The sequence below is a fragment of the Cervus canadensis genome, chromosome 7 (assembly GCF_019320065.1).
Source record: "Cervus canadensis isolate Bull #8, Minnesota chromosome 7, ASM1932006v1, whole genome shotgun sequence".
Taxonomy (NCBI): domain Eukaryota; kingdom Metazoa; phylum Chordata; class Mammalia; order Artiodactyla; family Cervidae; genus Cervus; species Cervus canadensis.
The window spans coordinates 84,979,796-85,005,401 of record NC_057392.1 but is presented as its reverse complement, the minus strand read 5'-3'; the positions used below and the strand labels follow the sequence as shown (position 1 = coordinate 85,005,401).

The following is a 25,606-nucleotide window of genomic DNA, read 5'->3' as shown; positions in this document are numbered from 1 at the left end:
CCTTCACACAGTTCAACTGGAAAGATAACAGTGCACTGGCTGAGCTGGCAGAGGTCATCAGAACTAAATCCAGTGATAACTGTGATGAGATCTGACATCACTTGGAGGCAAACTGAGGGGGAAAAAAGGCTCAGGAGCTTGCCACAAAACTAGCCTAACATCTCTGTAAACAAAAATAACATATCCCCTTAAAATAAAATAGGAAGCTACTGAGGCATTAGATCCAGGGAACAAGATCTACCACATCACTTCCTATCCTGTCCCAAAGATGAAATAAAGTCACAGACACAAAAAGAACTTTGGAAGATTTGAGACCTCACTAAAAATTAATGTTGTTTAATTAGAAAATGTTGGGAAATCTACTTTGCTGTGTTTTTTGTTGTTTTTAGGTTACATGTATTTTTAAAAACTGTATTTATTCATTTTGGCTGTGCTGGGTCTTCATTGCTGTTGAGGGCCTTCTCTGGCTGTGCTGAGTGAGGGCTCGTCTCTTGTTTCCGTCACAGGCTTCAGTAGTTGCAGCTCCCGGGCGGTAGGGCACCAGTTCAGTAGTTGAGGCACAGGGGCTTAGCTGCCCCTCAGCATGTGAACTCTTCCCAGACCAGAGATGGAACCCACGTTCCCCACAATGGCAGGCAGGTTCTTAACCACTGGACCACCTGAAAAGTGCTACTTTGCTATGTTTTATCCTGGAAGCAGCAGTTTCCTGCTTTAACCAGGGAGCAGCAGTAAACTTCCCATTCTGAATCACTGATTCTGCTAGGAGTCAGAATGAAGACGACCAGATGATTCCTCTGACTTTGGTGAGTATTACAACCCATTAGGAAAAACTTCTGGAGACCCTGTGAGTGGATCATTGCTGGTGTTTTGAAAGAAGCTTATACTGTCAGGGTGATTTTAGCAGCAAGTATGTGTTTTTGTATGTCACATCCTCAAAGCCACTCAAACTGGCTCTGAAAAATAAAGCAATGTATGATCTTGCATAATGAGAAATTGGGAGGCAAGAGAGTTCAAGTCCTCGGGGTCTGGACAATGTCAGGAGGCATCCTTGTTCTTTCCCGTCTCTGTGCTGCCTCCTCAGCACATTTGTGCTTTTGTTCTCGAGGTTGTCCCCCTCATCTAACAACAGGTGCAAAGAAGCCACTCTTCATTCCTAGAAATGGTCTAAGTGACCTCCTCTTGTGGCTCTGTCCCAAATTCACAAGCAGTTAGAGAGCAGCGGAGAGGAAAGAGCAGCCTCAGACACGCTGCCTCAAGAGTTCCTTTATTATAAGTCATCAAAGTTGATAAAACTGGCAAAATAAACAAACACTGTTTTTCAACAAAAGCTAAATATGGTTGCCCCAAATGACTAAAATAATACAACAGCCAATAGTTAAACTTTCTCTTCATATACTATCATTATGTGTATACCTCCTTCAACCTGATATAATTTTTTTTTTTTTTTTGGCTCTGTAGGGTCATCACTGCTGCTCGGGCTTTTCTCTCCTTGTGGTGCGTGGGCTTTCCATTGTGGCCGCTTCTCGGGTGGTGGAGCACCGGCTCCAGGGCGCAGGGAGTCAGTGGTTGCAGCTCCCGGACTTTACAGGCTCAGTAGTTGTGCCGGACAGGCTTAGCTGTCTTCTGCAGTGATGGGTGGATTCTTTACCACTGAGCCACCAGGGAAGCCCAACCTGTAACTTTTATGGAGTATTTCATTCTGCTTAAGACCATACTACATTAATCACAATTTATTTACATTACTCTGATAATGCATGTACAAAGAATCATCTCTTAATCATCTCTTAAATATTTAAATACCATTAGAAATTCCCCATTTCAACTCAATGAAAAATATCCATTATAATTACAGGTTTCATTCTTTTTGGAGTAGGTCACCGCCAGACCTCTTGGAATATTTTACTCTTTTCTACGAAAGTGTATGCGACTCATAAGTTCTCTGAACTTCAGTAGTAAGGAGTAGTTATTCATGTTCTCTTTCCATGTTTCATAAGACCTTTTAAATTTGTCATAATAACTTTCTTTTTTCAAGTTGAAATCTGATCCATTTTTTTTTAAATAACTGTCTTTTTTCCATATTTCTCTCCAGGAGCCTTTCAATTTTTCCAAATAACTTTCTTTTTCAGAGTCTTCCTTCCATATTCCTTCTCCTTTTTTTAAGGCTGTTAATTCAGCTTTAAGTAACTTTCTGTGAATTCTCCAATAGATTTTAGAATCATGACTTAACCCCTTAACAAGAACAGTTTTGCCAAGACCTCTTCTCAGGATTTCTTCATTCAGACTCACACTAAAAAATCTACCCTTGAATAAAAAATACAAACCAATTATTTAATAAAATTACTAATATACCCATAATACCTTATTTACTTTAAAATCAGTCAATCTGCAATTTGAGTCCTCCAGAGAAAAGTCAAGAATATAAATGATGGGACTTCCATGGTGGTACAAAGGTTAAGAATCCATGCTTCCACTGCAGGGGGCATGGGTTTGATCCCTGACAGGGCTCCCACATGGCATGTGGCATGGCCACAAAATATACATATATAGAGATATATATATTTACACATATACATACATATACATACATATGCAAAGGTGTCCTTAAGAGCTTAAAACAGCTAATGTTAAATCCAACAATTTCATTACTAAGTGAGACCTTTGCTCAAAGACAACTGACTCTTCTATAACACATAGTTCTCCACAGGCTCACTGGTCACCTAACTCAAAAGTGTGTAGAAGCAATAAAGTATGAAAAGAGATCTTTGATTTTTTTGGTTGATGTTTGAAGGGAGAATGGAGCACACCATTTAGGAAAAATGACAGGAGGCCACAGCAAAAGAAATTAACAAAACTAAAAAGTAGACAAATGCAACATGAACTGAAGCATCACGGAACTGTTAAATTATGTTCAGAATTTCAGTGTTTAGCAAGGCCTGGCATGTAAGAATGTTTTTAAAAGATGGCCCATAAAATAATGAGCATAAAAATAGCCCTGCCCTTGAATCTTCAAACTTCAGGAAATTTTATTTATACCTCACTGCCTAGTAAAACCAGAAAAATGGGAGCTTTTCTCCCCATACTAATTTACAGTGTAAGAGATCCTGCTTAGCTGTTTCCACAGTCCCTGTAGAATTTTTAACTTATTAACAAGATTAATTTTAACAAGGTGTTAGTAATTTTATACCTTCATTAGACAAGTAATTCACAGTTAAAATTTTTCAATGTGAAAACAAAAGGTTTAAAGTAGGAAACATTTTCTAAGATTATCTAAAAGAATAAAGGAACCTTTTGTTCCTTTAAATTCAGTAACTTTTGGTACATGATGATAAGCAGCTAATAAATACAATTTTAAAGTGTATATCATATTTGTCTCAATCTTTTAAATTTAATGAGTTGAACCAAAATCAGAATAATTAAAATTCAACCTCACACTACAGAAAAGTTGAACAGGAGAAGTAAATTACTGAAATATGTGTGAAGTATAGTCTGGTATAAGGTAAAGACAGAAAAGGTGAAGTTCCAGCTCAGGAGTCCCAAGGAGCTGGACTTCAGTACCAGCTCTTCCACTTGGTTACTCAGAGTCCCACCTTTAAATGGGAATTAAATGATTCCATAGTGGGGTTTGAGGATAAATAATACATATTGTGCAACTCAAAAGAGAAGTTAATATTTGAATAAGGCCTTTGGGATCTTTTATATAATATTATCAACTTAGTTATATACAGATGCTTCAACCAATCAAAGTTGGATAATTCTTATTTTTAAAGAACTGAATGTGACCTGGACATGCAAAAATTAATGGATTTCATTAGGTATTCTATTAATTCAAAAAGCTTTTAATAATTAAAATGGTTATAATTCTAACCACTTTAATGTCAGATTATTATTTTTCTTCAGATTACTCTCACTTGTAGTATAATAAAGAACTTTATAAGTAAGAAAAACTACCCTTAGTGCTGTCATAATAATGTAAATAAGAAAAATAATTCTTAATTCTGTCATATTAACATTTCAACTATTTCATTTGTCCATGTCCTTGTTTCAGTCCCTGGGGTCATAAAGAGTTCGACACGACTGAATGACTAACACTTTCACTTTTTACTTATGCATAAATAATAAGAATAAAACATTGCTAGTTGTTTCTTCACACTACTTACCTTATTCACTAAAAGGTAGCAAAAGAGTGCTGAATTCTCCTTTCCGAGAAGTTGGAACCATAGTACTTGGGAAGGTTTTAGCTCTTTTTGTAACCACACCTTCCCAGTTTCAGTAAGTTCTACTCCAGCCAACTTAACCAGCAAAACACCACACGGCTCTTCTAAAAAGGTTAGGTAGAAAAAAGTTTACCTTTAATACCACAATTGCAAAAGCAAATTCCAAAGTCATTTGCACTCCACAACACAACTGGATATGTTACTTATAAATACCTAGACTCTCTAGATGTAGATCCATTTATTTCTATAGTCAACTTGTGTTTTAAAACAATACAAGTAGGTAACAGATGGAATAATTTCAAAAACTCATTTCAGTAAGCTCCAGAACAGGATGTGGGGTTTAACCAATTTATCTTTTTTTAAAAAAATCTTCCAGATTTATTTCTATGTACACATACACATAATGCTACAAGTCATGTAGTTCAATAATATAGGCTCCTACTATCAATAAAACCATATAAACTGCTTTTTCACTTAATTTACTGAGGCTGTTTTCCCAACTCAATAAATATTAATATCAATATTATTTTTATACAGTTTATAAAACTGATTTCCAGATAGCATTTTATCAATTTATATTAAAAGTAATAAAGTCCATATAGTCAAAGCTATGGTTTTTCCAGCAGTCATGTATGGACGTGAGGGTTGGAACATAAAAAAGACTGAGTGCTGAAGAATTGATACTTTCAAATCATGGTGCTGGAGAAGAGTCCTTTGGATAGCAAGGAGATCAAACCAGTCAATCCTAAAGGAAATCAACCCTGAATATTCATTGGAAGGACTGATGCTGAAGCTGAAGCTGCAATACTTTGGCCACCTGATGAGAACAGCCGACTCTGTGGAAAAGACCCTGATGCTGGGAAAGATTGAGGGCAACAGAAGAAGGGGGCAGCAGAGGATGAGATGGTTAGATAGCAGCACTGACTCAATGGACATGAATTTGAGCAAATTCTGGAAGACAGTGGAGGACAGAGGAGCCTGACAGACTGAAGCCTGGCCTTCAGGGGTCACAAAGAGCCAGACACGACTGAGCAGCTGAACTGAACTGAACTGGGAGGAGCCTGGCGTACTACAGTCCATAGGGTCACAGAGTCAGACATGACTGAACAACATAGCATTAAGAAAGCTTGTTTGGGCAAACTCTGGATAAAATTTTAACCAATTAAACTTTAATAACAGGATCTTATTTTAGAAAAAGTTTACAACTTTCCAAAAAGGGAAAATGGCTGGCAAAAAAAAAAAATGTTAATGCCTTTTTTAAAAGAAATTATACATTTAACATATATTAAACTCATACAAATACTGACAGTTGAAAGTATAAACTTAGTCCATTTAATTGCTAGGGAAAAAGTAACACGTGAGTTCAGAAAGATATCTTAGAAGTTTGTCATGATACTATTTGATGATAGAAAACCATTTTCTTTAAGGCTTGAGTTTCTCGAGACTTGTCCTAGAGTTTCAGCTAGAGAAGTTTCAAAAGGTATAAGTAGGAGGATTATGTCCTTAGAAAACTCTGTGATACAGTATATTCACAAATTAGATTAAGGCAAAACACACATAATAAAGATTAGATGAAATCAAATCACTAGTACCTAATGAGTGAAAGGCAGCCTAAAGATTCTGAGGCCTCTCTTCAATCCTTTAATGCTGCCATCAACACCAATTGTTTTTCAATAAAATATCCTCTAGTCTTTAAGACCAAATCTTTAGGACCAAAAACATGAATCTAATCAACACTATCAACCTTGAGTATTAATGTCCTAATTCTTCACTTCAACAAAGGTGATGGGATTCCTTTAAAATTAGCAAAGTCCCCATTAAGCATTTAAAATATGATATGGTCAATACCAATGTAAACATAAATTTTCCAGAAACTAATCTACTGAAAAAGGTAAGTTATATCCGTCAAATATTTTTGCCCAAACAGTTGATGTTTTCTTGAAAAAGGAGAGGTTACTTTTAATATTTATGATTTCAGCTTTGTGTGAATCCCTGTCTTTCCAGCTCTTCAATAAATCTTTTACATATACACTGTTAAAAAGCCTAATTCACACTGGATAGGATGACACAATGCCAAGGATTATAAGGGTACAGCAAAACGGGCTCCAGTTGGGGAGCCCAATAGCGCTCCATGAAAAGTGTACAGTTTGGGTTTTGCAGAATGAACAGAGAGAGATACGCGGAGGAATAGGAAGTGAGCATGTCAAGTAAGGGAAAGACCACAGGCACCTGGAGAAAACTGCAGACATAAGATGAATACTGATGCAAACCACCACTGAGGAGTGTGTTACATTTATGTTCCATCAGATGGGTAGAAAACTTCACAACTTAATATTCCTAAGGTTTTTAGAAAGATGGTACTTGATCCCAAAACAACTGATTCATCCCCTAGATTTACAGAATATTAAAAATCAGGAAGTTCCCTGGTGGTTTAGTGGTTAAGATTCTGCACTTTCATTATGGAAGCCTGGGTTCAGTCTCTGGTCTGGGAACTCAGATTCCACAACCTCACAACAGAAACAATATAAATGACTGAATAAATAAATATTATAAATGAGTTCATGACAGTGGACAATTTCATCAGATAGGTATATCACATATATCAAAAAGACTATTTTTTACCATTAGGAACAGGAGAAGCATTGAAATAATATCACTAGACTGCAGGTTTTCTGACCACCGTAGGCTCACATCCGTTTGCCACTGTATATTGAAACTGCAGCAAAAGAGCAGGTGTTCAGCAAACATCTACTGAAGAAATGAAGTGTTCTAGGAGTTTCACTTCATAAAAATGTTCAGCTCTGTGTGTGTTTGCCTCATCACATACACCAAAGATCAGATCATGGAAGGAAAGGCTATCACAGAACAGTCATGAGGAAGGAGTCTTGGAAATGTTATGATTCTCTTGTTTGATAGTGCTGGAAACCACTGGCTGAAATGGAAACAGAACACAAGCTCTCTACACCAAACACGTTTGACTACACCACACAGACTACTCTGATGTAGTTATCTGAGCCCAACCATCTGGTTAGAATGGCCTCAATTTGGGGGGCCTGAATCTTAGCCCTCCTTACAAAAAAATCAAAAGTCCATCTCTATCCTATAGACCAGGTAGTAAAAACAGTAAAAGGAACATAAGGAGCTTTCAATTAATAGCTATTCTTAAATGAACAAGATTATGCTCTAACATCTTATTATGTCATTCAAAATAGTGCTTGGAAAGCAACTTCTAGATTCAATAACCGTTTTATAGGTAAACAGGTTTAACCAATGTAAATGCAAATTGATCTCTTTAACATGAACAATTTGGGGACTTCTCTGGTAAGAAGCTGCCTTGCAATGCAGGGGACACGGGTTTGATCCCTGGTCAGGGAACTACAATCCCATATGACTAAGTGGGACAAACTAAGCCTGCATGCCTCAACTAGAGTCTGCATGCTGCAACTAAGACTTGATGTAACCAAATAAATAAATATTTTTTTAAATGAACAATGTATGTCAGTTACAAAAAGTACTAACACTATCATTACATTTGTACTGGTTAGCATCTGTCGGTGTGTCTGTTTCTTTCATTTTTGCAACTCTATACACAAAGTTATAGACTGGGTAGCAAAGAATCTGTTTTCTATCTTTAATTCCATCAACTGTTAGGGAGATGGCTGCATACATGGCCTTTAACTTCTATAGAAAATATTAAAATAAGTAGGGGAAGGAAGTTTCCTTTTAGCTTTAAATTTTTGATTGTACCAAGTTGATAAACATTATTATTTGATGTATATACTAATAATACATTAATAATAATATGTATATATAGCAATTAGAGTGCTGTGGCATTGCATACCTTTTAGGACAGATGCCTGGTGGATACCAGCCCTGGAGTTGTGCAGTGTACCACCTGGACAATCACAAGTGATGGCCTTGCTGTCTAAGCACTAAAAAATCATCACTATTTCCGACAGGAGAGATTTAAATTACTACTGCATTATTACAACAACTGAAAAGTATAAACCATGCTTAGAGCTGAAATGGCCAACAAATAAACATCCCAAGTAATCTTTCTTTAGGGAACAATAGTCATTCAAAGTGTGGAAGTTCTGCTTGATTTGTTAAGAAATAAAATCAATCATGTCAGGTGTGCTTGAGGGAAAAAAAATCAATCTTATTCCTTTATAGCCATATATCAATTGAACAGTGATAGTCATTCATCTCAGGGTAAAGAAGGTACTTTATTTAAAACATTAAAATAATATTAAGGAGATCTTTAAATATGACTCAATTATATCATTTGACAATTTTGCCAAGTCTCTGTTGGCTAAAAATTATTTTTCCAGGGACTGTGAATAATTAGATAAGAAAAGTTCCCTGCCCACTTGGGGCTCACAGTTCAATAGAAGGATATAAACCTAGATACATTAATTACAGAAAAATGTGTTTTAGTACTGTAATTGCAGTATGTATAAATTGCTTGGGGCATAGGAAAGAAAGAGGCCAGTTCTGCTTGGGAGTTAAGGAGAGCTTCACAGAAGAGCTGACGTTTGAGCTAGATCCTAAAGAATCCACAGATTGGGACTTCCCTGGTGGTCCAGTGGCTAAGACTCCATGCTTGCAGTGGAGGGGGTATAGGTTCAATCCCTTGTTGGGGAACTAAGATGACACATGCCACGTAGTAAAGAAAAAGAGAAAAATCAAACAAAAAGAATCCACAGACGCTCAGGCACTCTGAACAAAGATCTATGCCCAAGCATGAGAACCCAGGAAGCAGCAGGAAGGTCTGTCTGTGTGGCTGTTTGTGGTCTTTGCTGAGAAGCAGGGAGAAAGGGGGATTGTAGCAGCAAGCTCTGGACTCTGCCCAATTCTCCAACCTCTTTGGTGTCTCCTGTCCCCTTCTTCCCTATGCTGCAGCCACATGAGCTTTCACGTGCCTTACCAAAAGACCCGGGCTCATCCCCACACATGTTCTTCCTAGCCAGCTTCTTCCCATTCTCCAGGCCTCTGAGGAGGCCTTCTCTGACCACCATATAAGTGGATTCCCTCTTCATAGAAGCTGCAGTAATGCTCATCCTACACCCTGATCCTTTTCTTCATAGCCCTTAGGACAATTTTTCATTTTTTTGTTGCCCATCTTCCACCTGAACTTTAAGCTCCAAGGTGTAGAGTGGTCTTGTTTGTTTCACTCAACATGTACAGTTAGCTAGGACCTAGAATATAATATGTGTTCAGTATTTGTGGAATAAATGTTTGAATGCCTGAGTAGCTAAGTGAAAAAAGGAGGGAAGGAAGAAAAGAAATCTGGAACCTGATTAAATAGTTTGTTTGTGGGGGGTGGTCCTAAGATGGTGGAGGAATAGGACAGGGAGACCACTTTCTCCCCCACAAATTCATTGAAAGATCATTTGAACGCTGAGTAAATACCACAAAACAACTTCTGAATGCTGGCAGAGGACACCAGGCATCTAGAAAGGCAATCCATTGTCTTCGCAAAGGAGGTAGGACAAAATATAAAAGATAAAAAGAGAGACAAAAGAGTTAGGGACAGAGACCCGTCCCGGGGAGGGAGTTGTAAAAGAGGAGAATTTCCCAAACACTGGGAAACCCTCTCATCAGCTGTCAGGAGTTTTGGAATCTCAGAGGGCAACATAACCGGGAGGAAAACATAAATAAATAAAACCCACAGATGACGCCCCTAACCGCAACTCCCAGTGGAGAAGTAGCCCAGATGCTTGCGTCCACCACCAGGAAGTGGGGGCTGAATAGGGAGCTGCCGGCTGCATTGCTTAGGGTGAGGACTGGGCCTGAATGCCCTGAGGGCAATCTCAGGGAGCTAACGTGAGATAGCAACTTAAACCGTGGGATAGCCAGAGAGAGGAAAAAAAAAAAGAGCAGAGGGAGAGAGAGAACTTTCCCAGAAAAAGCTCTAACCCAAGGCACTGCTGGGCCGCTCGCAGAGCAGAGCACTGGGCGAATACCAGAGGAGAGCTAGCCGGCAGTGGACCGGCCCAGCCCCGGCGGAGGCAGGGAGGCGGGCGGGCGCCAGCCAGAGCCAGAAGACGGCATCCTCTACCAAACTGCGAGCAGGCTCCCAGTTGCTAACCACGGCTTCCCAGGATCCCGGACAGTAGACATCCGCCAGAGGGGTCGCAGCCAGACATCAGCTCCACAGAGACACATGGCACACCTGAGATGGCGCTCCCACTGCGCACCCAGGAAAAAACCCAGGAAACCGAGCGGCTGGGATGGGGTGGGGGGTGAGGGGCGGGGACGGGGGGAGGTGATGAGACGCACGGCCCACCTGGGGAGTGTGTGCTGGCCAAGCACCTGGCCGCCTGAGCTGCTCGGACCTGGGCAGGGCACAAAACGCTGGCCCAGCTGCGTCTGCGCCTTTGTGGAGCACCGGAGAACCTGAACTTGAGCGGCTTAGACCTGGGAAGTGCATGCAACCCAGGGCCTGCTTTAGACAGTTCCCTGCAGAGCAACCTGGAGCCTGAGCAGTGGAGACCGGGAAAGCACACACGCCGTGGGCGGGGGCAAACCCAGTGTGGCCCAGGCACTGCGCGCGCGCCCCACACACGCCAGTGAGGTTTGTCTGCAGTGCCCCTCCCTCCACACAGCACGACTGAACACGTGGGCCTAAACAAGTGACCACCTTAGCCCCCCTGTGTCAGGGCGGAAGTTAGCTACTGAAGAGACTTGCAAACAGGGGAAGCCAAAATAAACAAAGAAGAGGGAACTGCTTTGGAAGTGACAGGTGCAGCAGATTAAAGCCTTGTCCGTTAGCACTGGCTACATTAGAAGCGACCTACAGACCTTGGGAAGAAGTATAAGCTGGAACAAGGACCTATCTGAAACTGAACTGACCCCATTGCCCTCAACAGCTCCAGAGAAATTCCTAGATATATTCTACTATTATCATTTTTTAATGTTTAAGTTCTTTTATTACTCCTTTAATTTTCATTTTTAAAACCTACTATTACCTTGCAAAAAAAAAAAAGACCCTATTTTTAAAGCAAATTTCATATATACATATTTTTATAACTTTTGTGATTTTGTTTTGTCTTTTTAATACTGTATTTTTTGAGTGTCTAACCTCTACTCTAGATTTTTAATCTTTGCTTTTTGGCATTTGTTATCAATTTTGTACCTTTAAGAATCCAATCTTCAGTACCCATTTTTACTTAGGAGTGTGATGACTGGCTTGATTGCTCTCTCCCTTCTGACTCTCCTTTTTCTCCCCCAGGTCACCTCTGTCTCCTCGCTCCCCTTTCTCTTCTCTCCTTAACTCAGTGAATCTCTGGGTGCTCCAGGCTGTGGAGAACACTTAGGGAACTGATCACTGGCTGGATCTGTCTCTCTCCTTTTGATTCCCCCTCCTCTCCTCCTGGTCACCTCTGTCTCCTTCCTCCCTCTTCTCTTCGCTACGGAACTCCGTGAACCTCTCTGGGTGTTCCAGACTGTGGAGAGCAAATAGGGAATTGATTACTGGCCAGACTGCTCCGTCCCCTTTTGATTCCCCGTCTTCTCCTCCTGGTCACCTATATCTCCCTCCCTCCTCTTCTCTTCTCCATGAAACTCTGGGAACCTCTCTGGGTGTCCCTCACTGTGGAGAATCTTCTCACCATTAACCTAGATGTTTTATCATCTGTGCTATATGGATGGAGAAGTCTTGAGGCTATTGTAAGAATAAGACTGAAAGCCAGAGGCAGGAGGCTTAAATCCAAAACTTGAGAACACCAGAAAACTCCTGACTCCAGGGAACATTAATCAACAAGAGCTCATCCAAAAGACACATATTAATCAAATTAATGAAGATCAAACACGAAGAAAAAATATTAAAAGCAGCAAGGGAAAAACAACAATTAACCCACAAGGGGATCCCCATAAGGGTAACAGCTGATCTTTCAATAGAAACTCTTCAGGCCAGAAGGGAATGGCAGGACATACTTAAAGTGATGAAAGAGAAAAACCTACAACCCAGATTACTGTACCCAGCAAGGACCTCATTCAAATATGAAGGAGAATTCAAAAGCTTTACAGACAAGCAAAAGCTCAGAGAATTCAGCACCACCAAACCAGCTCTTCAACAAATGCTAAAGGATCTTCTCTAGACAGAAAACACAGAAAGGGTGTATAAACTCGAACCCAATACAACAAAGTAAATGGCAACAGGATCATACTTATCAATAATTACCTTATGTGTAAATGGGTTGAATGCCCCAACCAAAAGACAAAAGACTGCCTGAATGAATACAAAAACAAGACCCCTATATATGCTGTCTACAAGAGACCCACCTCAAAGCAAGAGACACATACAGACTGAAAGTGAAGGGCTGGAAAAAGATATTTCACGCAAATGGAGACCAAAAGAAAGCAGGAGTCGCAATACTCATATCAGATAAAATACTTTGAAATAAAGGCTGTGAAAAGAGACAAAGAAGGACACTACATAATGATCAAAGGATCAATCCAAGAAGAAGATATAACAATTATAAATATATATGCACCCAACATAAGAGCACCGCAATATGCAAGGCAAATGCTAACAAGTATGAAAGGGGAAATTAACACAATAATAGTGGGAGACTTTAATACCCCACTCACACCTATGGATAGATCAACTAAACAGAAAATTAGCAAGGAAACACAAACTTTAAATGATATAATGGACCAGTTAGACCTAATTTATATCTATAGGACATTTCACCCCAAAACAATGAATTTCACCTTTTTCTCAAGTGCACACGGAACCTTTTCCAGGATAGATCACATCCTGGGCCATAAATCTAGCCTTGGGTAAATTCAAAAAAATTGAAATCATCTCAAGCATCTTTTTTGATCACAATGCGGTAAGATTAAATATAAACTACAGGATAAAAAACTATTAAAACACAAACATATGGAGGCTAAACAACACACTTCTGAATAACCAACAAATCACAGAAGAAATCAAAATATGCATAGAAATGAATAAAAATGAAAACACAACAACCCAAAACCTATGGGATTCAGTAAAAGCAGTGCTAAGGGGAAGGTTCATAGCAATACAAGCCTACCTCAAGAAACAGGAGAAAAATCAAATAAATAACCTAACTCTACACCTAGAGCAACTAGAAAAAGAAGAAATGAAGCACCCCAGGGTTAGTAGAAGGAAAGAAATCATAAAAATTAGGGGAGAAATAAATGCAAAAGAAACAAAGGAGGCCACAGCCAAAATCAACAAAGCTAAAAGCTGGTTCTTTGAGAAGATAAATAAAATAGACAAACCATTAGCCAGACTCATCAAGAAAAAAAGGGAGAAGAATCAAATCAACAAAATTAGAAATGAAAATGGAGCAATCACAACAGACAACACAGAAATACAAAGGATCATAAGAGACTGCTACAGCAACTAGATGATAATAAAATGGACAACTTGGAAGAAATGGACAAATTCTTAGAAAAGTATAACTTTCCAAAACTGAACCAGGAAGAAACAGAAAATCTTAATAGACCCATCATAAGCACAGATATCAAAACTGTAATTAGAAATCTTCCAACAAACAAAAGCCCAGGACCAGATGGCTTCACAGCTGAATTCTACCAAAAATTTAGAGAAGCACTAACACCTATCCTACTCAAACTCTTCCAGAAAATTGCAGAGGAAAGTGAACTTCCAAATTCATTCTATAAGGCCACTATCACCCTAATACCAAAACCAGACAAAGATGCTACAAAAAAAGAAAACTAAAGGCCAATATCACTGATGAACATAGATGCAAAAATCCTTAGCAAAATTCTAGCAACCAGAATCCAACAACATATTAAAAAGATCATACATCATAACCAAGTGGGCTTTATCCCAGGGATGCAAGGATTCTTCAATATTTGCAAATCAATGTGATACACCACATTAACAAATTGAAAGATAAAAACCATATGATTATCTCAATAGATGCAGAGAAAGCCTTTGACAAAATTCAACATCCATTTATGATAAAAACCCTCCAGAAAGCAGGCATAGAAGGAACATACCTCAACATAATAAAAGCCATATATAACACATCCACAGCAAACATTATCCTCAGTGGCAAAAAATTGAAAGCATTTCCCCTAAAGTCAGGAACAAAACAAGGATGCCCACTCTCACCACTACTATTCAACATAGTTTTGGAAGTTTTAGCCACAGCAATCGGAGAAGAAAAAGAAATAAAAGGAATCCAGATTGGAAAAGAAGTAACACTCTTACTGTTTGCAGATGACATGATCCTCTACATAGAAAACCCTAAAGACTCCACCAGAAAATTACTAGACCTAATCAATGAATATAGTAAAGTTTCAGGATAAAAAATTAACACACAGAAATCCCTTACATTCCTATACACTAACAATGAGAAAACAGAAAGAAAAATTAAGGAAACAATTCCATTCACCATTGCAACGAAAAGAATAAAATACTTAGGAATAAATCTACCTAAAAAAACAAAAGACCTATATATAGAAAACTATAAAACACTGCTGAAAGAAATCAAAGATGACACAGATAGATGGAGAAATATACCATGTTCATGGATCAGAAGAATCAATACAGTGAAAATGAGTATACCACCCAAAGCAATCTATAGATTCAGTGCAATCCCTATCAAGCTACCAACGGTATTTTTCACAGAACTAGAACAAAGAATTTCACAATTGGTATGGAAATACAAAAACACTCGAATAGCCAAAGCAATCTTGAGAAAGAAGCATGGACCTGGAGGAATCAACCTGCCTGACTTCAGACTATACTACAAAGCCACAGTCATCAAGACAGTATGGTACTGGCATAAAGACAGAAATATAGATCAATGGAACAGAATAGAAAGCCCAGAGATAAAACCACGAACCTATGGACACCTTATCTTTGACAAAGGAGGCAAGGAGATACAATGGAAAAAAGACAACCTCTTTAACAAGTGGTGCTGGGAAAACTGGTCAACCACTTGTAAAAGAATGAAACTAGAACACTTTCTAACACCATACACAAAAATAAACTCAAAATGGATTAAAGATCTAAATGTAAGACCAGAAACTATAAAACTCCTAGAGGAAAACATAGGCAAAACACTCTCTGACATAAATCACAGCAGGATCCTCCCATCTCCCAGAGTAATCGAAATAAAAGCAAAAATAAACAAACAGAACCTAATTAAACTTAAAAGCTTTTGCACAATGAAGGAAACCATAAGCAAGGTGAAAAGACAGTCTTCAGAATGGGAGAAAATAATAGCAAATGAAGCAACAGACAAAGAATTAATCTCAAAAATATATAAGCAACCCCTGCAGCTCAATTCCAGAAAAATAAGTGACCCAATCAAAAAATGGGCCAAAGAACTAAACAGACATTTCTCCAAAGAAGGCATACAGATGGCTAACAAACACATGAAAAGATGCTCAACATCACTCATTATCAGAGAAATGCAAATCAAAACCTCAATGAGGTACCATCTCACACCAGTGAGAATGGCTGCTATCACAAAGTCTACAAACAATAAATGCTGGAGAGGATGTGGAGAAAAAGGAACCCTCTTACACTGTTGGTGGGAATGCAAACTAGTACAGCCACTCTGGAGAACAGTGTGGAGATTCCTTAAAAAACTGGAAATAGAACTGCCATATGACCCAGCAATCCCATTTCTGGGCATACACACTGAGTAAACCAGAATTGAAAGAGACACGTGTACCCCAATGTTCATCGCAGCACTGTTTACGATAGCCAGGACATGGAAGCAACCTAGATGTCCATCGGCAGATGAATGGATAAGAAAGCTGTGGTACATATACACAATGGAATATTCAGTTCAGTTCAGTTCAGTCACTGAGTCGTGTCCTACTCTTTGCGACCCCATGAACCACAGCACGCCAGACCTCCCTGTCCATCACCAACTCCCGGAGTCCACCCAAACCCATGTCCATCGAGTTGGTGATGCCATCCAACCATCTCATCCTCTGTCATCCCCTTCTCCTCCTGCCTTCAATCTTTCCCAGCATCAAGGTCTTTTCAAATGAGTCATCAGGTGGCCAAAGTATTGGGAGTTTCAGCTTCAACATCAGTCCTTCCAATGAACACCCAGGACTGATCTCCTTTAGGATGGACTGGTTGGATCTCCTTGCAGTCCAAGGGACTCTCAAGAGTCTTCTTCAACACCACAGTTCAAAAGCATCAATTCTTTGGCACTCAGGTTTCTTTATAGTCCAACTCTCACATCCATACATGACTACTGGAAAAACCATTGCCTTGACTAGACGGACCTTTGCTGGCAAAGTAATGTCTCTGCTCTTTAATATGCTGTCTAGGTTAGTCATAAATTTCCTTCCAAGGAGCAATCATCTTTTAATTGCATGGAATATTACTCAGCTATTAAAAAGAATGCATTTGAATCAGTTCTAATGAGGTAGATGAAACGGGAGCCTATTATACAGAGTAAAGTAAGTCAGAAAGAAAAACACCAATACACCAATTCAATACTGTACTGAATACTGTATTGAATTTAGAAAGATGGTAACAATGACCCTATACGCAAGACAGTAAAACAGACACAGATGTACTGAACAGACTTTTGGACTCTGTGGGAGAAGGCGAGGGTGGGATGATTTGAAAGAATAGCATTGAAACATGTATATTATCATATGTGAAACAGATCGCCAGTCCAGGTTCAACGCATGAGACAGGGTGCTCAATGCATGAGACAGGGTGCTCAGGGCTGGTGCACTGGGATGACCCTGAGGGATGGGATGGGGAGGGAGGTAGGAGGGAGGTTCAGGATGGGGAACACATGTACACCCATGGCTGATTCATGTGAATATATGGCAATACTTTACAATATTGTAAAGTAATTATCCTCCAATTAAAATAAATAAATAAATAAAATAAAATAATAAATAGTTTGCTTGCCTAAGTTGAGTTTAGACTTTCTCTCATAGACAATGGAGAGTTATTAAAAATTAAGATGACTCTTTTTTGCTATTTTAAAAATAACTTCTAATAAAGGAACTTTAAAATAGTTATTTAGTGCTATTATTTTTGTACCTTACTTACTTCTCCATGAAGATATAACAGGTAAAGTAATGGGAATATGTTCAATCTCTAAACCATTCTCAGTTATTCGGCGTAGTCGTCCTCGTAGTTTAACATTCTTTCTTACAAATTCTACTGGAATATCTGAAGAATGTGTGAATTTTGATGTCTGTTGATTTACAAGGAGAAAAGTATAACATTTTATTACTATTTTCATTTTAAAATTAAGCATGTTATATTCTCTAAACATTTCAAAGAAGACATGATAACCACTGAACATTTTTAATTTGGTTTTTAATTTTATATTAATATTTTAAAAGACTTAACAGAAGTGTTTATAAGCACATTATTTAGAAACCTTTAGTCATTATTTTACTATTTGAGGCTACTACATAGAGAACATTAAACAGACTCCTCACTTTTAAAAATGCTCACATCCTTAAAATGTGACACAATTTATCAAGAAGCAGTGAGTATACAGCTGTGCCTGGCACTACACAAATCTGGCTAGCTTACTATCTTACTGGTTAAGTTACTATCTCATTCTATAAATCACCATCTATTCATACAGGTACTCTGGGAGATGGAGAAGGAAATGGCAACCCACTCCAGAATTCTTGCCTGGGAAATGCCACAGGAGCCTTGCAAGCTATAGTCCATGGAGTCCCAAAGAACTGGACACAATTTAGCAACTAAACAGCAACAGCAGCAACTGCTGGGAGAACCTAGCCAAAACTGAGGCGATTTAAGTTAGACTACTAATCAACAAGGTTTTTCCCCTTATTTTTCAATCTCATAGGAAAAATGCCCCTCCAAAAAGGCCAACATTAGGAATTTAAGTACCTAACACCTTGGAGTTACTCAACATTTTATACCTGTGTCTTTCATATCAACAGTACTATAGAAACAAGCTTAATTCACACGCATGGCTGGGTGAGAGCCTCATACAGGCAGAAGGATAAATTAGTAACCAACTTCCTAAGACAGTAAAGTTGGTCTAAACATTTAAAAATTTTTTTCCAAACAAGAAAAAACATTATAGCAGACAAATCCAGAATATGGAACATTAATAATGGGATAAATGACTTGGTTATTCTAAAAAAATAAATGGCTTATGGGGGAAATAAAAGGGGAGTGGGGGTATAGACTGTTATAAATGAGACAGATATAACAAACAAATACAATATATGGACCATTAGAATCCTACTATGAACAAATCATCTTTTTTTTTTTTTAAAGACACCATTGAGACAATCAAAGAAGGCTTAATATTGTCTGGATATTAAATGATGCCAAGAGGTTATTAATTGTGTGAGATGTGACAATGTTCTAGGACAGACAGACACTGTGAGTCTCCTGATGCAGCACAACAGGAAGCAGCATACTCCATCACCTTCTTGTTCACACTAAATCTACGGAGGAAACACAAATCCAGACTGTGGGAGATTCTCTAAGACTAACTCGGCCTCTTCAAAACCACAGTGTCTTAAGAGACAAGAACTAAAGTGGGTGTAAGAGTCTAGATTAAAGGAGACCAAAGAGACATGACAACTAAATACAGTGCATGATCCTTGACTGAAACTTAGACTGAGAGAAAAAACAGCTACAAAGTATATTTTCAGGAGATAAATATGAATGTTCACTGGATTTTAGAAATTACTACAAAAATGTTAAATTTATTAGATGTGAAAATATTAATGTGATTATGGAGGAAAGTATTCCTGCTCTGAGCAAGTACACTACAAAGTCTTTATGGGACTAGTTATAAAATAGGTGAGTCACAGGTAGGAAGCGTACAGCATGGGAAATGCAGTCAGTAATTATGCAGAATCTCTCTAGAGTGACATACTGTGGTGATCATTTTGACATGTATAGAAATATCAAATCACTATCAAATCCTGTTGTGTAACAGGAAGTAACATAGTGTTGTAGGTCAATTTTACTTCAAAAACAAACTCATAAAAAAAAGAGATCAGATTTGCAGTTATGAGAGGTAGGAGATGGAGGAAGGGAGAACTTGGAAGGTACAAACTTCCAGTTATAAGATAAATAAATACTAGGGGTGTAATGTACAACATGAGTAATATAAGTAACACTACTGTATGTTATACATGAAAGTTGTTATACATGAAAGTAAATCCTAAGACTTCTCATCACAAGGAAAAAAATTGTTTTCTGTTTATTTAATTTTGTATCTATATGAGATGATGGATGTTCACTGAACTTACTGGGGTAATCATTTCCTGAGGTATGTAAGTCAAATCATTATACAGGACACCTTAAACCTAGGCAGCACTGTAGGACAATTACATCTCAGCTTAAAAAAAGTGAGTTCAAGGCATTAAAAAAAAAAAAAAGAAGGAAAAAAAGACAAATTGGAGTCTGGGTGTAAAGGCAACAGTTGGAAAAGATGTAGTATGGTCACGAGGTGTAGTCAATGATAATACAAAACAACATAGAGATAAGTATAGGAAATAAATATATACAGGAGCAATGTATCTATTCCAGTTCATAACATGACACTGAAATGACAGCCTATGACAACACTCAGGTATATTAAAAAGTACTTGTAAATCCTGAATTATCAAATAAATTCCCAAAATGTCTGTTGTTAAAATACTTTTGAAAGGGCAAAGAAGAAACCACACTACATAAGCATAAATTATTTAGTTCAAACGGACATAATTCAATTTCAATTTAAACCTAAAACCGCTACAGAAAACACTTTTGAGACATTCTTCAACATCTGAAATGAAAATTTGGTGATTATTTACTTCAAGCTTCAAGAAAAGTCATTATAGGAGGACAGGTTGTGCAATTACTTTCCATAAAACCCTGTGGATGTGTTACTTTTAAACCAACATCTTAAAGTACATTCACTGTTCTAAAATGTTATTTAAAAGCTTCTAATATGAATATCAAAATGATACCCATGTTGAGATAAAAATCATCTGAAGTGAGAGAAATTAACTGTCTAGTGCTTATCATAATGTCTTAATTTTTAAACTTACCAGTCGAACACTTCTTAGAAGTAGCATTACTCCAGCCACGGCCATTACAGTGCTGATGTTCTTCAGAAAGAGATTTTATGATTAATTCTAATTATTATTCACAATACTGAAAGTACTAAATAGAAGGCAGGAAAAAAAGTCATCCCTTATACCTAACTGCTCAAATAAGGCATATCCTTCAACTAAAGGCCCACTTCTTCCAAAAAAACCAACTGCCCACCAGCCCATCAATCTTCCCCCTTTTCTCCCAGACAATCTGGTACACACAGTAATTATATACATAATACTGTACTGTTTTCTGTTGATTGTATTGCTTTAACCATGAGTCCCTTGAATGAATCAGTCTAATATTAATACTTTTTGTGCAAGGCCCATAGGAACTCCATAACCCTAAGTCTGCAAGTGGAATTAAAGTATTTAGTAGAAAACTTTATTACCAATACCATAAAACACAGCACTTGGGAAACAGATGGGGCAGTCGGGAAAATCATAGCGATCTTTTTAAAGTGTTTCATTTAAACTGAAATCGATCTAAAGGAGTTTAATTAACAAGGATTAAACATACACAGACATATATGTATACACACACATATATGTATACAATTCGTTCATTTATATTTATGTAGCACTGTTCTCAGGGCTGAGATGCTGGTGAGAGAGCTTCATTCAGCCTCAGCACCGAGCTGCAGTCCTGGCGAGGAAAAATAGACGTGGTCCTGGCATTTTGGCCGCCAAGTATTTGCAAAGCTGATGAGCCTACTCAACTTCCCAGCAGAATTCTTGCATCTGAAAACATTCTCTTCACTTGGCTTCTAGCACACTTGGTTTTCCTAATATTCCTTTTCCCCTCTGTCTGTTCCCTCCGAGTCTTTGCTGACCTCCTTTTCACTCTCCGAATTCTAAATGTTAGGTTCTCAGGTCTCAGTCCTAGAGCTTTTTCCGGAGCTTTTCTGACTCGCTCCAAAACGTCATCCAAGCTTTGAATACTAGAAGTTTTCTATAAAAATTCTTAAATACGACAAGGTTTATTTACACTTTAAATACTTAAGGTTTATGCAGCCCACTCCCAGATTCCCGTTCTGATCTCCCTTTAAGACATGACTCCTGTATCCAGTTGCCTAGAACACCTAAGCTACGCTGAGAAGGCTAAGGACCACCTTCAGGTTCACACATCTCCATTTAGAAGCCTAACTGGCATTTTCAATTTCACCTTGCAAAAAGCTCTGTAGATTTCCCCAACAAATCATTTATCCCAGCTCCTCCATTTCAGCAATTCCTACACTATCCACGAAGCAGGCAGCCCCCTTGACTCTTTGTTATAAAGAAAGAAACCACCACCAGGTCTTGGTCGCAATCTTCTCTCCCCCGGTCGCCTGCGAAGCCCCGCCTTTTCAAACTGCCCGCCCCTCCCCAACTGCGCCAATGGCCCCGGTGGCGGCCCGCGCCGGGCTGCGGCTTCCCCTCGGAGGCATCCCGGGGCCCAGCGCAGTCAGGGCAGCGGTGGGGCCGAGGCAGCCCCGCCAGGCCGCGCGCCCCCCGCGGCCCCGCACACGCTGCCCCGACCCGGCGGCCCTCCGCCGCTGCCCGGGCCTCCCCCAGGACGCGTCTCCGTCAGCCCGGCGCTGCGCGGCCCGCGCCCCCCACCGCCCGGCCTGCAGTACCCGGACGAGGCGCAGGTGGTCGTCGGCCCACTGCGAGATCCGCGCCACCACGTTGGGCGCTGCTCGGTCCCGGCTGGGCGGCGGTGTGGCCGGGGCCGCAGGCTGCCCCGCCATGTTCCCGGCCTCCCGGCAGCCGGCGCCGCCTCCTCTGCTGGACGACAGGGGGCGCCGCTCTCCGCGGGCGGGCGGACGGGGGGATCCAAGCTCCTCCGGCTAGAGGGGGCGCCGCGCGAGCCAACCTTCGGGTCGGGTCCTCAGCAACCAAGAAGGGGCCGCGGGCGGTCCTCCCGACCCTTTAGGATAAGTCTTTACGGTGATCCTACAATATTTACACGAGGTTTTCCCACAGCTCAAGAGATCTCTGTCTTTCGGGGATGCGAGCTGCAGGATTACGGAGCATGCTGATGGGAGATGATCCATTCAACTCGCTTAACTCAGAGCAGTGTAGGTAGCATGTACCACACAAGAAAGAAATTTGAAGTAGCCTATTCTTACACCTGCTCCCAAATATATTGAAATGTGTATTCCTTATATTTGAATTGTGTTTTCGAGTTGTCACAGTTGCTTCCTAAGCTAAATATCAGATGCTCTAAATCTATGATTAAATGTAGGGAGCTGACATACTAAACTTACTGTGGTAATCGTTTTGCAATAGAGTATGCATATATTAAAGGATTATAGTGTACACCTAAAACTAAAAAATGCTATGTCAATTATATATCCGTAAAAAAAAAAAAATAGTGTATTTTAAAACAAAAAAGTCACAGGACAGTGTAAATTATATTTGTGTAAAAAAGTTGTGTCTGAGCCATGAAAAGTTGTGCAAGAAATCTGTAACAGGGATGGCCTCTGGGTGGAGGGATTGTGGTAGGAATGGGAGGGAGGTTTCACTATCTACCAGCTGTAATAGAACATTTTGCAATGACAGAAATGTTCTATATCACACTGTCCAATTTCATAGGTAATAGCCACATGTGGCTATTGTGTGCTTGAGATGTAGCTAGTGTAACAGAGGAACTGAATTTTTATTAATTTTAATTTGTTTAAATGGTCACATTGGCTAACTTTATTTTTCTGGGTTCCAAAATCACTGCAGATGGTGATTGCAGCCATGAAATTAAAAGACACTTAACTCCTTGGAAGGAAAGTTATGACCAACCTACATAGCATACTATAAAGCAGAGACATCACTTTGTCAACAAAGGTCCGTCTAGTCAAGGTTATGGTTTTTCCAGTGGTCATATATGGATGTGAGAGTTGGGCTATAAAGAAAGCTGAGTGCTGAAGAATTGATGCTTTTGAACTGTGGTGTTGGAAAAGACTCTTGAGAGTCCCTTGGACTGCAAGGAGATCCAACTAGTCCATCCTAAAGGAGACGAGTCCTGGGTGTTCATTGGAAGGACTGATGCTGAAGCTGAAACTCCAATACTTTGGCCACCTGATTCGAAGAGCTTATCTGAAAAGACCCTGATGTTGGGAAAGATTGAGGGCAGGAGGATAAGGGGGCGACAGAGGATGAGATGGTTGAATGGCATCACCAACTCGATGGACATGGGTTTGGGTGAACTCCGGGAGTTGGTGATGGACAGGGAGGCCTAGCGTGCTGTGGTTCATGGGGTCGCAAAGAGTCGGACACTACTGAGCAACTGAAATGAACAGAACTGAAATGGTCACAACTAGCTAGTGGCTACCATATTGGACAGGTTTTTTTTTTTTTAACCTTATGCATATATCATCATTATCTTTAAAGATCAAGATAGAGTATGCTGTATCCCTAATAACACATATTATAAGGATTTCCTGCAAGGAACATATTGTCTGACTACTGTACCCGTAGAGGGTAAATACAATGGCTAACACTTAGATCTTGCTTACTATGTGCCAGGCCCTGTCCTAAATACTTTATTTCATATATTAACTCTTTTGATCCTCATAGCAACTTTATGAGACAGGCACTGTTATTAACCCCAGTTTTAAAGAGGAAGTACTTAGAAAGTGTTAAGCCAGCAGCCAAGGTCACCAAGCCAAGAAGTGGTGAGCTGAGCTGTAGTGCTGGGATTCAACTCAGCCAGCTGGGTCCATCTGCGCACTTAACCACAAGACTGACTCCCACAAAGACAATCAGCTAAATCACCTAAATCCCTATACATTTCCAGTGAAGGTAAAACACAAATGATATTAGGGAAAATCCAAAAAAAAAAAAAAAGATACACTACCACCAAAATCTTTAATCACTCTGTCATGTAAAAACAGAAGCTCTACATATTAGATTTTGAATAGCTTTCTTTAATAAATGAAAAAAAGACAATGGGCAATTATGTGCCTAATTCTGCTTCCTTTGCTTTTCTAATGTCCTATATCTCTTACCTACTTTCTGCTCCCACTCTAACTGTCCTAGTTGAAGATAACTAGTCCATTCCCCCTGGTTTCCACCCCGAAGTCTTTTTTCTGTACCCCAGATATCAGTCACCTGGGTGTCTCTAACTTCTCTAGATTTCTGAAAATGTCTTTTCAGTAATATTTTAGCATTATCCTACTAACCATTGGTGTGAGAAATATAGTACCTGCCCCAGGATTTCTGCAGATTAACCAAAATTTAACATTCTTCTAGAGTAGCTCCACCAAGGAACCCTGCTTATTTTGCTACTGGTGACCTCTGAGAGCTCACTGGATATGTTGCTTATGCCAGTAGAAGTAGGCACAGAAAAGCATACTTAGATTCTCTGCCCATCCCGTAATTTCCCACAATATCATAGACACAAAGACTGTCTATAATAGAGGTTTGGGGGAAGTTGGATATTAACGAGGTGCAATTACATTTAAAAAAAATCAACTAGATATTAAAGTGAATGTTCCTAGAATCCAAAGTAAAAGGAAAATAAATTGAATGGGACCACTCACAAAAACACCGCAGTTTCTAGCCTTGCTTTCTGATTTTAAATTCACTCATCCCATTTCTCTAACACACCCATTGTTATGGACTGTTTGCATCTCCCCAAAATTCTTTGTTGAAATTCTAACCCTCAATGCAATGGTATTAGGAGATGAGGTCTTTGGGAGGTAATTAGGTTTAGGTAAGGTCATGAGAGTGGAGTTCTGATGATGGGATTAATGTCTTTATAGGAAGAGGAAGAAAAGACTGAACAGAGTCCCCTCTCTCCCTGTCATGTGAGCATGCAGAGAAGGTGGCAGTCTGCCAGCCAGGATAGGGCTCTCATCAGCGATCAAATCTGGCAGCATCTTGATCTTGGATTTTGCAGCCTCGGAAATTGTAATAAATGTCTGTTGACTCCGTCACCCGGTTTATAGTAGTTTGTCTTAGTGGCCTGAGATAACTAAAGCACCTGTGTACGTCAGGATCAGAAAGGGGCTCCTAACTCCCTTGCTCCCTAAACTATCAGCCTCCCGCCCCCCTTCAGGACTGTCAGGAGTGATCAAGGCTGTCGTCCTCTGATTCCTTGTCACGTTCTCCTATTCACTGAAAACTTCAGCATCTAATTTAAAGTCTTTCTCTTCATCTCAGTTCCTGTCATTATTCTGATCTCTCAGGGGGCTGGCTGGCTCATGCCTGGTGACTTTCCCTTCTATCCATGTCAGTCATCCACTCCCATGATTATACCCTGGATCTTATTTTCACCAGAAATTTCCATGCCTGCCATCATAGCCCTTAACACCTCACTCTCCCATACAACC

General features: G+C 39.6%; 1 protein-coding gene across 2 annotated transcripts in view; it reads right to left on the bottom strand.

Annotated features, from left to right (window-relative positions):
- Positions 1-22,056, bottom strand: part of C7H3orf33 (chromosome 7 C3orf33 homolog) — a 32,669-nt gene extending 10,613 nt beyond the window's left edge. The window contains exons 1-5 of one of the 2 annotated variants that reach the window (XM_043473936.1): positions 21,914-22,056; positions 20,253-20,312; positions 17,263-17,410; positions 4,158-4,318; positions 1,249-2,301 (exon numbers count right to left, since the gene is read on the bottom strand). In XM_043473936.1, the coding sequence (XP_043329871.1) occupies positions 1,900-2,301; positions 4,158-4,318; positions 17,263-17,410; positions 20,253-20,312; positions 21,914-22,027 (885 nt within the window). In that variant the 5' untranslated portion in view covers positions 22,028-22,056 and the 3' untranslated portion in view covers positions 1,249-1,899. Of the gene's footprint in view, positions 1-1,248; positions 2,302-4,157; positions 4,319-17,262; positions 17,411-20,252; positions 20,313-21,913 lie in introns of those variants that run through there. The other variant, XM_043473937.1, reaches the window with a different exon arrangement.
- Between the last annotated feature and the right edge of the window lie 3,550 nt (positions 22,057-25,606).